General features: G+C 35.9%; 1 protein-coding gene across 1 annotated transcript in view; it reads right to left on the bottom strand.

Moving 5' to 3' along the window:
* Positions 1-2,332: 2,332 nt before the first annotated feature.
* Positions 2,333-13,612, bottom strand: part of ZFC3H1 (zinc finger C3H1-type containing) — a 42,198-nt gene continuing 30,918 nt past the window's right edge. The window contains exons 24-34 of the mRNA XM_017832803.1: positions 13,064-13,169; positions 12,790-12,988; positions 12,219-12,313; positions 11,142-11,252; positions 8,824-8,928; positions 8,568-8,733; positions 7,733-7,833; positions 6,459-6,560; positions 5,818-5,857; positions 3,308-3,370; positions 2,333-3,182 (exon numbers count right to left, since the gene is read on the bottom strand). Coding sequence (XP_017688292.1) covers positions 3,045-3,182; positions 3,308-3,370; positions 5,818-5,857; positions 6,459-6,560; positions 7,733-7,833; positions 8,568-8,733; positions 8,824-8,928; positions 11,142-11,252; positions 12,219-12,313; positions 12,790-12,988; positions 13,064-13,169 — 1,226 coding nt within the window. The 3' untranslated portion in view covers positions 2,333-3,044. The remainder of the gene's footprint in view (positions 3,183-3,307; positions 3,371-5,817; positions 5,858-6,458; positions 6,561-7,732; positions 7,834-8,567; positions 8,734-8,823; positions 8,929-11,141; positions 11,253-12,218; positions 12,314-12,789; positions 12,989-13,063; positions 13,170-13,612) is intronic.

Here is a 13,612-nt window from a genome sequence, read left to right as displayed (position 1 = left end):
TGTGAAAACTGTTTCATTTACAGATTGTCAGGTACGTCGCCTGGTAGTGAATCTAATTGTAAGAATGTAAGAGCACCAGCTGTCCCCTGTGTGCAGGTGAACACCAAGACTTATGGAAGGCAGCAGGGCAGTGGTAACCTTTCTATCTAAATTTCTTACCTAAGCAATTCTTTAAAACTTTCCTGCTTACCTCCCCTTGTTGCTTCCCTCTGCACTTAAAACATACCCTCACTTTGTACATCTATAACAAAGCGAGGCTGAAATGCAACTTTTGTGAAAAGTAAACAGCATGCCATCCCAGAACCTGATCTGGATAAGCAGTAAAATGACTAATACCAAAAGAGATTATCTTCATGTAGGTCTTCATTGAATCTACTAACTAAAACAAACAATAATTTCCATTTATTTTTCTTCCTAATAAATGCAGCTGAAGGTTTTGTTCAATACTGTGTCATCTTTGCAAGAGCCAGAAAATTAAGAATACTCTAGTGGGAATAGTTTGGTGCAGTACTATTAAAAATGTAGACTTTATTTACAGAAAGATTTAAACTAAAGACCAAATAATCAAATCCCTATTCATAAAGTAACCCTTCTGAGCACAGAATGGTTTTACAAAAAAATTACTGTACTTTCCCCCTAAAGTTCCTTTTCCTCTTAAGCTGCTAGTAGTTTGCTTGATTAACTGGAGTTATCCTTTATTCCCAGTTCTTCACCACTATTGCTCATAATCAGAAATTTCTTATAGAAGTTCTTAGGAAAGATCACTAATTTGAAAGACTAATATGTAGATTAATACCTTTGGTAAATTCCATTCTTCCTGGTGAAGAATTAAGTTTACCAAATGCTAGATAGAAAGCCCCTTTTTTGTTTCAGAAACAGAAATCCCTCTTTATAGCTGTGAGAATACCAAAGCCTAGAGAGGATTCCATGGTAAGTGCAGACCTGTGGAAGCACTAAATTCTTCCTGGCACTTCTACATTACCCAGCAGTGCATTTTATTTCTTGCCTGGTGAAAGAAAATGCTTGTGCTGCTCTAAAAATTATACAGCTTCTTCATATTTCTTCATGTCAGCTCCTACATTAACAATTCCCATTATGGTTAGCCACTTCCATATACCATCAAGCAAAATTGGGTCAAAAGGCCACACTAATAAACTATGAGTATTTTAATCAAAACAATATGGATTAAGGCCAGTGTAAGCCAGAACACTGTGGGTTTTTGGTTCCCCCTGCCCTAATCTTCAGCTATGTGAGAAGCCATTAAGGTAGTGTATCCATGATTAATCCTTGATAGTAATGTAAAGCTTAAGGTCTCTTCAGGAAAAGCCATGAGGCCTTTTGTTATAAAGTCACGGTACAGCAAGGCAAGAAAGGTCACAAAGTTAAGAGCCCTAAGTGTAAGACAAGCCCAAGGTAAGGAACACACAGGGCAGCTTAAAAGCGCTGTAACCCTTGACACCTTTTCTATTTCTAATAGTGGAATAGGTAAAATGGTATCCCACTAAAATAAACACTGCTGCAGAAAAATACCTGTTTATCTGCAAAGTTTTAAAGACAAATTACAAAAAAATATTTGGGTGATATAAGCCAGCATTTACCAAACTTGAGGGGTTTTTAATTTAAAAAAATTAAGTATTGCACTTTTGTGGTCTGTGTCATACTACATAAGTGTGGAAAAAAACCAAGATACTACCCCACTACAACGAAGAACAGGTTTGAGTCAGCTTTTCTGATACCGGTTTTGTAGTCTGCATGCTTAACTTGAGCTAAAGTAAGGGGTTTGAAAGCTGCTGGAAGCTGTACGTCACAAACCACTTTGCCTCAAACATGAAAACCAACCCATTTACTGGCATCTTCATAAATCATCTATGCAATAGGTACTACAACCATCTTTTGATATGATTCTGCACAGGTGGAAAAACAGGTGGAAAGCCAACCTGATGTGAACAGGCTCATCACTGGTTCAGCGGGCTGACAGCATCTCTCTGCAATGTACATGGAGCAACTTTGCAAAGTGGGCCTCATTTCATTTAAGGCAAAAAGGATAATATAAAATGCATTTCCCATTACTGAAGTGGTATTATTGATAGGTATAGTCATTATGGGACAAACATCTGTGTACCTGAGGCAAGGGGATGAAAAAAAAAAACAAACAAGGGATGTAGTTATTCTACATCCACAATAGGCAGCTCAACCACGTTTGCCTACCTTTTGATCAAAATTAAAAAAGACACCAGATTTTTTTTTGAGAAGTCAGCTTGTATTGAGATTATCTCTGTGAAAGCACCTGTAATACCCCAAGGTAGTACCAAAACAAAACAGATCAGTATTATTTTTCTTTAAACTGTTAAACTTTATTATAAATTAAAATTTCTTTACAAAAAATTGCACATAATTGACCACTCTTAGGTTCTGATGCACTGGCATTTGCAATAGTTTCTTTAATCTTCAAGTTTAATAGTCTCTGCCATGAGTCCAATGCAGAAAAGGGCAGTAAGCAACCCTCTTAGAGCCTTCAAGTGCAAGAAGCATACTTGTGGCCACGGCAGTTACACTTTCCTTAAGAGCGGCTGCTTTTGTTTTAAATCCTGTAATGAAAAAGTCTCAAAAAAGGTTTAAAAAAGGAAAAACCCAAAATGGACTACTTGCTTTTTACTGTAAACACAGCCCAGTAAATTAATCCGAAACACATATCTCTCAGGCATCAGCGAGAGTGTCAAGTGAATCAGGAACAGCAAAACAAAGAAAATAGTAAATAAAAAGAAAACATAAAAAAATAAAGTCTGTCATTTTGATTAACTATACTTACGTAGATGACGTTATGAGAATCTGGCAGGGCCCAGAAGCAAGGCCAGACAGGGAGTTCATGTTTCCAGAAGGTGGTCATGTTAATTGCTTCCAGGTTCAAGGAAAGCAGATCGGAGACTTGATATGCTCAGCAATACTCATCTGCCTTACACAGATCTTAGGACATGGATCAGCCTGAAGAACCATTCAACTGATTTTGGCATTTTATAGGACTTATGGCTGACCATACTGAGTGTTCAGTAATTCTTGTTTTCTGTTCTGTAAGTGCTTAAATTTAAAAGCTCATCTAGGCTGACTCCAACCTCTTGGCACTTGGAAACTAGTTTTCTCAGGTTATCAGTTTTACCTCCTCCTGATGCTTCAAACAAGAGTTGCTGAAAGAGAGGGGGAAGCAGATATAAGATTTAGCCAAAGCCTGAGCATCACCACATCTATGGATATGGGATATGCAGAAAATTTATATGAAACCTCAAACTGAATCATAAGGAGAAAACATTACATCTTTCCACAGTGTTGCACATAGAGGTAACTTCTGAAGGGCTCTCTGATATAAATGATGGACCTGCAAAATAAAGGCAAGTATTAAAAGTCAGCACAATTTCATGCACTCAAAATGAATGATTTGAAGCACAAAAATCTCTTGCAATAATTTTTAAAATACTTTTGAGGTAAAGCATTAAATTGCTACTAAAAGCAAAGGCAAGTTTATGTCTGACCTTAATTCTGACCCTTGTATGAACATGATTAGTTACATGAGTACATTGTATTTTTCTTCACAAGATTCTTGCCTCATTCATTGCACAGGATGGAACACATTCAGAGAATGAAGCAGCTTACTGAATATTTCTCTTTCACCACTCAATATGTAGTCTCAAGGTCTTGTTTATTGCATATCATCCCAATCCTGCAATAAAAATAACTGTTTCATGGGTTTTTTTCTTTCAGCCTCTATGTGTACTTTAACAATCAGTCTGAGTTTTTGCAATTCTCAAAGAAAATGGTTTTACCATTTTATTGTTCAAAATAGAGGACCAAAACATTTAATGCTAGTACTTACTCAAGTCTCCAACTACTGGTATCTAAAGTACCAGCTTCAATCAGTCATTAGGGGAGGTATTTGTTGGCATTTTAAATACTTGTACCCATTTTTATATTCTTTTAACAAACCTTTACGTGACCTCTGAAGAGAACAAGTGACAGGTTCTCCAGGAACAGGAAATCCAGAATCTGAATCACAATTCGATTTTAAACCAATATCCTACTTGTTTACTAGAAAATCTAGTTATCTGGAACAATCACTGATTTGTGTAAACAGTTTTAAGTGCTCACTACATCCCAAACTAAGATCCTCCTCCCCCCCGCCCAAAAAACCCCCAACTGCACTGTGTGTACCTTCTTAAGTGATTTTACCACATGCCGTATAGTTAGTGAGATGGTTGCAGAAGAAAACCATGTGATTTCTTCTGGGTGTAATCCAGCTACAATGTTTCACATATGCCTTCATTTTAATTGGTTCATTTTCTTTAAAGGCCCTCTTTTTGATGCATTTAAAATATATTTTTCTAACCAAACAAATCTTTTCAGTCACCAGCCTTTTCAGGGATCTTTTCAGTCACCAGCCTCACTATAGGCAGTGCCTTAAGATGTAGTCCATCTAATACAATGACTGAAGCAGGGATCTGTGACTAATTACAGATTACACCAAACCAACACAGAGACAGAATTAAGGTTGAATAGGCAACCATGCCTTTGATATCTCCTGACTTTCAATTATTTGATCTTACAAACCAAATAACTCTGCTTGGGGGATGTTCTTCTTAAACATTCTAGGGGACAGTAAAAAAGGAAAGAAAATATTTCATATGCAAGTCTAACAATAGCCATGCTACCCCTTATGGATCAGTTAAGCTTTAACATGGATTCAAAAGACAGACCACAGACAAAAAAAGACGGATGCTAAGAAGTCACTAAAAGAATGACACAAAACAAGATACAGCAAAGAAGTTAGCTCAAAGACACCACAAGCAAGTGGTGAGTCACAAATCTAGGCCCTCATGATAACTCTAACCCCAAACACATAGCATCCTTCCACAGGCAGAAGAATATTTTGATAGCAGCAATACCAGGAAGATCATTCTGTTTGAACTGAAATGTGATTCAGTTGCTGTGCCAAAAACCTCTTGTATTTGTATATAGTTATTTTTCCCTTCCCTAAGTACCAGTAAGTAACCTTGTTATTTTTGTAGAAAAAGAACTGATGTCTTTTGGGTGGTCAGGAACTATTCAAACTCTTTACATACACTCATTTGGCAGACCCACTCTTCCAACTACTTCACAGAACCAAAGAATGGTTTGGGTTTGAAGGGACCTTACATATCATCTAGTTACAAATCCCCTGGCATGAGCACCTTCCACTAGACCAGGTTGCTCAAAGGCCCATCCAGTCTGGCCTTGAACACTTCCAGGCATAAAGTATCTGCATCTTCTTTGGGCAACCTGTTTGTGTCTCACCCTCACAGTAATTTTTCCTAATATCCAATCTAAACCTGTTGGTTTGAAGCCATTCCTTCTTGTCCTAGTACTACATGCCCTTGTAAGAAGTTCCTCTCCAGCTTTCTTATCTACTTGTAAAGACAGTCATTAGCATCTTTCAGCAAAGCAAGTCTTTCTTCCCTCTACTGTATTTTAAGTTCTAGCAATTTCCTCCAGGTAAAAAAAAAAAAAAATTAAAAACAAATCAAATAGGAGAAGAATACAGCCCTCTCAGTAAGGGAAAGATAAACAGAAACAGTATGCCCAAGTACTCATTCATTATACAATCCATTCTACCTTGACTGTCAAAGACATTTCTCACACTTGAGGTAAATGTTGTGATGCTTATAAACAAGAATATTTCAGCTACCTAGGAATCTTGGGTTTACAGATGACCATTGCTTTGGATAAAGCCAAGATATGAGAAGTCTTATAGAATTTCATAATTACTCATTTTAGTACACTGTGTTGACTTACTTCTCTTTGTCCCATTAGAAAGCATTCGGCAGCAATGGCTCTGAGGAAAAGAAATATATACAAACATTTATTCTTGAATTATTTTAAGTGCCATTAGTGGCAGAATATTGACTGTGGAATGGAATTACTAATTCCTTGAGAAGAAACTGACTAAATTCCAATGAGGTTAATCTACATGAAAAGATAAAAATAGCCATTTTTTAAAAACAACCTTACATGAGCAAGACATTTCAGTTGTTCCCCATTATGAACAAACACTGAAGAAAAAGATCAGTTCAGCATCACTGGATAATGGAGAATACTGCTATTGTGATATATAAAGGGGAGGGGTAGAGAGGGAGGGGAGACAGAAGTCAATAGTTGAATTTAAAAAGGCAACTTGTAAATACATAATTCATATTTATCTGCATAATATCCATTCACATAAGTTTCTCCAAGAGGGAAATTTCATTTCTCATTTTTAAGAAGTGACAGTACCTCTGTCTGCTGTAACGAACAGTTACTCTCTAAATAATAAACTAATGAAAGAGAGGCTTCCAGTACAAGCCCAATTGGAAGGACATTTCAGATTTACCTTTGTGATGTAAACCTTATAAACAAAAGCAATATCTATGAAAACAGATGTATGATTGTTGCATTACATTTTCCAGATGGCCAGGCATGTTGGGATATTATATGTAAACATCTTGGCTTGCAGTTTCAGAATTTGAACATTGCTCTCCTCCCAGTATTGCAGAAGCAGTCTGTAAAAGGTATTCATGAGAAAGGAACACTGCTCTAATCACTTGGACCATAAAAGCTGTCCAAAGATACAAACACACTATACAAAATCTATTATACCTAATCTGAGCTGAGAATTGCAAGTAGGAAAAAACCCAAGCCACCATATACAATATTAACTGATCATGCTCTCAGAACAAAACAAAACAAAAATGTTAAAATACACTTTCAGAGAATAACTAAGAAGTACGAAATCAGAGAGAAAATATGATCTTGGCACATTACAAGATTACAAGTGGAATACAAATCCACTTTTAGCATGCACAAAATAACTGCACATTTGAAAGGAGGTAAATTAGTTTTACAGTCATGTGGCTAGAAGTACTGTTTAGTCAGTTCTGCTCACCCATTTCATGCAGTATCAACATTGTTTAAGGGAGCTGCAAGTTCCATCTAGACAGAATCGCAACTTGGTTTAAAATTAAGTCATTCAACTTCATGTGCCAAAGGCAGGTATACTCTCCCCACGCCCACAACCACACACGCTCATTTCAAGTCTTGCTTTGAGTTCTTTGGGGTCATTGTTGATGATGAACAGTGTTTCGGGACTTTTCACAACTACTCAAATACTCATGCATTCACTGCACCTGAATACAGTAAAACATGGACTCCCTAATCCTAGAAGAGCGCATTTTGAAATACTGTTCAAGTAAGAACCAGTGCAATGCTTACATTTACTGGTTCTTTTTCCCCGTAAGATTTTTTTTTAAAATATTGGTTTCTCTTTGCTAAATAAATATCAATTTAAGTGCTTAAGGTGCACTGTTATAGACTGGTCTATCCATTTTTGTTAGTTCTATGCCAGAATTGTACTTGTAATAGATCAACAAGTAACAACAAGATTTTAACATATATCTGACATTTCTCTACACACTTGAAATTTTGACCACTTTCACTGATCATGTACAATGCAGAGCTAATTCCTGTATAATTATAACCTGTCTGTAGATAGAATAGAACCTTGTCAAATACAAGATTGAGATGATGTCAGAAGGCACAATATGCCTCAAGCAACATGCAATAATAGAGGAAGAGTTTTACTTCCATGGTAGAAAGCAAATCATGCACACCTTACACAAAAAACAGTAGTTATGTTAACAGTCTGTTGGTCTTGATTATAAGTATTTTTACATACCTCAGTGCAAGTCCAGGATTAGTAGGCATGGTAGAACAAAACCGTTCCAAGGTTTTGGAATGCTGAGATTTTGGAATGCAGCTCAAATAAAAAAGAATTACCTGTAGAATTTGAATTATAAACATTAATCCACTTTATAGCTCTTACTTTGCTAAGAATAATGGAATGACAAACTATGAACACTATGACTAAAGGGAATTGCCACCTTCAAACCTTATCATTCATGGGTACAGAAATCAATTTGTACAATAAAAAGTTAGTCTCAAGTTGCAAGCACCACATATTAGTCCCTCCAGCCTGCATTTAGTGAGCTAAGAGAAATGCACTGCATGTTAGCAAAATGGGATCCAGGATTTCTATAAGCTTTAGTCTGTTTGGGTAATTGCTCAACTTGTTTTTACTCATAACTTTACTCCTTCTGTTTCTCAACGACTGTACTTTTCAAGAAAAAAATGACAGCAGAAATACTGTTTCCATCTGCCAGTATTATAGCTCTGCAGACCACTTGTGCTCAGCCATATCTGCCCTCCCTTATACATTTTCTCTTCTCTCTAGAAAAAAATAATTTGTCATTAACAGCTCTATTCACAGTGTTACAACATGGCATAAAGTTTCTCTTCGCCTTACACACCCTTTATTCAAAAGGTTGCTGCTAGATACTCTTCTGCTCAAACCGCTACTACCCTCAGACTGTTGCTTCTTTTCCTAGTAACTCCTAGCTTTCACAGTCTTCATATATTACTGGTGCTGTATTTGAACAAGTAGATTACAGGTACCTGCTAACAGGTCATCAGCCTCTTTGTTTAGTTTAAACTGTCCACAGATGCATTTTTACCTTATTATGAAACTCATAATTGGTCCAATAATCAGCAGTACTAAACGGAATTGGAAATCGTGTGGGGACTGTCACCAGACATCTGTTCACTAGATCAGTAAAAAGCTTGAATTCTTGAACTTTGTTGTTGGATCCAACAACTTTGCTATTGATAAAAACAAGGTAACTGGAAGAAAAAAGAAAAAAAAAATAGATGGTTCTGGTAGCCTTCACTTAATAGTTGAGATTAATTGACTTTCTTCCCTTACGAACTTACTCTAACCAAATGTTCTGAACAGTTTCCTGTTGCATCACTGCCCCCAGAGCTGCTTCATAAGCATCCAGTGCTTCACCGACACTCGCATGAATAGACTGGCACAAACTGTTTACATAAAAAGATAAAGTGTTGTATGTCACAAACAATACATGTTATTGCACACTAAGACTAAGACACAATGAAGAATTTCCCATCCTCAGATGCAAGAAAAAACAGTGTTTTCAGTTTAGCAGTATCATGGACTAATTTATCAGTCAATTTATTAAAATGGGTAAGTCTCAAAAGCAGGTAACAAGGAATAATAAAGCAAACATGCAGTTTAAAATGCAACCCTTAAAAAACAAATTAAATCTTAGGAATTATCTTCTATTCCTGTAAAGTACCTTTTTACTAATCCTTCTAATATGAATGCTCTAACTGCCACAGAATGGAGACAAGTCTTGAGTTTCTGTTTGAGCTCCAGAACAATACATTTCAAAGTCAGATTAAAGCCACTTGAGAAATAGTATCAGACTGTGGCAATAAAATTAGTGTTCTGAAACAAGTATTACCAGGATCTGGGGCAGAAACACCCTGATCATGTCAGGAAAAAAAGGAAACTTGATAAGAAAAGTAAAAAAAAAAAAAAAAACCTTAATTTTGTTCAACAGCTTCTCAAAAAAACATACAGTAAGACCAACATACAGTACCTCACCAAAAACAGAAGTAGACACATTCTTTGATCAAGACGTGGTGAACAATCCTTATTTCAAAGTGTAAAATTACAGTGGTAAAAAGGTAAGACTTTCACTAAGTCATGAGGAGAAAAAAAAAAAAAAAACAAAAAACTAACAACCTCATGAAAGAGATTACAGAAATACAAAGATAGGGTTGATGTTGCTACCTTGCTACAGAACCCTCCTGACTAGGGTCATATAATCAGAGTGGCTGCTTCAACTTGTTTTCCCCAAGAACTACGCACTAAATCACCAATTGCTACTCTTTCTAAAAAAGCGAGTGTATACATTTGTGCACACACACACGTACACACACTGTGATCTCCCCAAGTAAAACACTCTTACATGAGCTTTGAGGCTTTGCTGATTTCAACCTATTTTATGTTGCTAAAAGTGAACTTTTACGTGTTTTGTCCTCTGTACCTGAAGAAAGAAAGGACAGCTATGCAGGCCCAGATACCTAGACACTTACTGTAGCAAAACTGAAAGAGAGACACTCTGAAAGTAATTTAGGCATTTAATACAAGAGCACTAATTTCCCTTCTTAGAAGCAGGTGCTAAAATACAGGAGCACCTGAGCTTAAGACAAGGTCCCTTATGACTAAAGAGTGACCTCAAGTGTCTTAGTAACAACGCTTCTACTGTATAAGTGCCAAACCCAAAACTGACTTTGTGAAGAGGTACTTTCTGTTAAAAAAAAAAAAGGCATTTCAGTTGGTATTAATGGACAATACAAAAAGAAAACATTAAGATAACCTTTATATAAGGTTTAGATTAAGTTTACTTGAAAACCATAGATTTTACCTGTACACTGTCTACCAATTAAAAACTATAAACAAGAGTGGTGAAGAAGTTCTGAGGAGTCCTCAATCAGTATGTGAAGCATTATCATCTTTTACATATCTTAAAAGCCAAATAACTACTTCTGAAGACTGACAAACTGAGACCACGAAGTCGTAAACTTGTTAAACAGCCTAAGCCAACACTTCAGTAATCATAGTTATGTAACTAGTATAAGTTATAGATGGCTAGTACTTTGGTGTCTGGCAATCCTGTATACTGCTGCTATCAAAAGGAAGAACTGAAAAAAGAAGATTGTGTATACATGACAAAGATGTGTTCCTCTGCAATCTCTTGCAGAAGATCAGGTCAGTTTACTGTGGAGGGGTTTTTCTCCATGAAGAGCTGAAAAAGCGGGTCAAGGAAGGTGGGGAGACCAGGACTAAACAGAATGGGGAAACTACTGTAAAATAATAGGGAGACAACTGAAAGCCAGGAAAAAGAACAACACTACTAGCAGTAGCAACCTAAAACAAAAGTAAACAAAAAAAATCATTTTGAGATGAACACACCTATTACTGTTTTCATAGGTCAGAATTTCTGAAAGATTTCTCAAGAGTAGAATTTGACATGCAATTCAGTTTCATAAAATTATCTCCATTGTGAAGCAGGCTGGTAGGTTTTCTAAGGACTGGCAGATCCTTTACGGAAAGAACCCAAAGTGATACACCCTTAGGCAAATAATAAATACTCTGCTTTTTGAAAATGGAATTTACTCAGACCCAAGAGCTGTTTCTCAGAAATTCTTTACAAAAATCTCACCAGTATATCTGCCACAGATATGGGATTTGCTGGTTAATAACATCATCCGTAAGATGTTCTTTATAGAGGGGTGATGTAAATTCAATTGGCATTGGAAAATTCAAGAGATATCTACAAGAGAAAAAAGTAGTAGTAAATGAGAATATCATCCTACAGAGAAAACTGCTATGTAGATGTAACAATCAGTTCAAAAGTCCAGTTCATGAAAAATATTAAAAAATACACACTTTTCCTAGCTTTAGTTTAATTCTAACTAGATACAATTTATACAGAAAGCATTACATAGAAATATAGAAATAGTTAATATAGAAGGCATTTACTCCCTTATTATGTACAGAATTAAATGTTGACTTTTATCTGAGACTTTCCCTGGCCCAAGTAAAATACATTACGGCAGAATTGCCTACATACAATCAACTAGACTACTTTACCAGTACTAAATTTCATGTAAACAAATGCAAGCAGGAATAAAATATAATACCTAACTTAGACATTACAAAACCTCAGCTGCCTAAGCTTTAGCACAAAAGGTTTTTGCTTTGAAGGCCTTCAGAAGCATCTACTTTGATCATAAGAAACTTGCATATTTCAAAACTTCAGTAAGTCTCTCAATTAGGTGCTAAAATTCAAGTGGAAAATCATCAGGCTACATATCAAACCTGGGTCTTTTCATCAATAATAATCTGATTAATAGCATGCTGAACCTCTGGACTGAGCTCTTTTGCAAGTGCCTAAATAGAGTGTTTTAGATATGCAATTTTAGGTTCCCAGCTTTAAGGGTGGGTGGGTGGGGGGAACCAAAACCAACTTTCACATATATATGATTGATTTTCATTGCCCAAATCCAGACATTTAACTTGCTTGCTATTTTATCTTTAAATGCTCATAGGTTTACAAATTAGTGTCAATGCAAAAACAAGTATAAACCTTATGAACTACCAAATCATCATTCACTGAAGTTTTGGCAAATCATGCCAAGCTAAAAAACAGAAGAGTTTAAAAGTTCTAGACTACCTTCTTATTCAAGAAAATGCCAATATTGCCAAAATTTAAATTTAAAAAATACTCTAAATGTACCTTAAGAGATCCATGGGACCATGCTGTTGGCATGTATTCTCAAAGAAAGCTGCCACAAAGTCTTGCAACAGTGGAAGAATACTGCTTGATCTTTCCTGTTTTGTTGTTTGGGTTTTAAATAAAAAAAATATAAAAACAGACATCAATCTGAAAATGGTAAGAACAACTTAACCAAAATAAATAACAAGTGGCGTGCCTATCTCTGCAATGCTCCATTGTTTTCATTCTGTCAAGAATGAAGTCAAACTGGGTCACTCAGCAGGCAGCAGAAAAAAGCTGAAAAAATATTACAGGTTCTATTTTTACTTTCTGTTATTCTTGCTTAAGGATATTAACACTGAATTAGAACAATCTAAACTATAAATTTATGATTTTATATAATTTCTATTATTATCTTTTATCATTTCACTTATCTTCCCAATTATACTTTTCCCATCTACATAAAGGAGCACTAGATATTACAAAAATATAATTAAGATTAATCCATTTGATGAGTATTTCAAACAACACACAAAATCTGAATTTAATAAATCTAGCAGACCAACAAATTAGTTTTGGAGTAGAGTATTACCTGTGAAACAAGAAATTTACACAACCGATAAAAAATTTCTGCATTCTGAGGATTTTTCTCAAAAGCTCCAATCCACACCTTGTAGGCACTGTCACTCTGCTCCATCTGCAAATACAAGGTGGCCAAACTCTCCAAGAGCTGACAGTTGCTAGGACAGAGCTCCAACAAAGACCTGCAAAGTTCTGCAGCAGACTCCCACCTTAAAGAAAAGTAAAGATAAATTTTCAAAAAAACAGCTGAGTACTCCAGTCAAAAACATCTTGAAACAACTTACCTTTCAAGAAGTTTCAGCAAAGCTATCATGTTTCTGTAGAGAGGAAAGCAGACAGCTATTCTTTTGTCAGCCTCAAGGCTTTCATCGGTACATGTTTTGACCGCATCTTTAAAAGAAAAGTAAAAACGAAGCCTTTAGACCTCACGCAACATCGAAGTTATTTGAAGCTTTAACATGAAAAAAGTCTCCTTTAACATAATGAAAATACGTAAGTGTGAAAAGATATTACTGAGAGTGCTGCTTTTGCAAATTATTAGAAAAAGACAATCTTTAGAAAAGCTGTCTTTACACTTATCACCATGTTGCAAGGACAAAAATCTTTCAGTTTCATCTCTTATTCATTTTAAAAACAATTTCCTACCAATGAAACACTAGAACAATATTACAGACAGAAGCATATCACTATATTTAAAATCACATCCCAGGATTTCCAGCGTAGCTGCTGAAAGCTATTGAGACAAAAGCTAATATAGGATATTATTTTTCTTCTCTGTATCATAGTTATCCCCATTATCATGGTTACACTGCCTTTACTCCCACAGCTGGGTT

Source organism: Lepidothrix coronata, unplaced genomic scaffold (assembly GCF_001604755.1).
Source record: "Lepidothrix coronata isolate B3197 unplaced genomic scaffold, Lepidothrix_coronata-1.0 Scaffold206, whole genome shotgun sequence".
NCBI classification, from domain to species: domain Eukaryota; kingdom Metazoa; phylum Chordata; class Aves; order Passeriformes; family Pipridae; genus Lepidothrix; species Lepidothrix coronata.
Note: the sequence above shows the minus strand (reverse complement) of the source record. Positions and strands in the feature narration are given on the sequence as shown.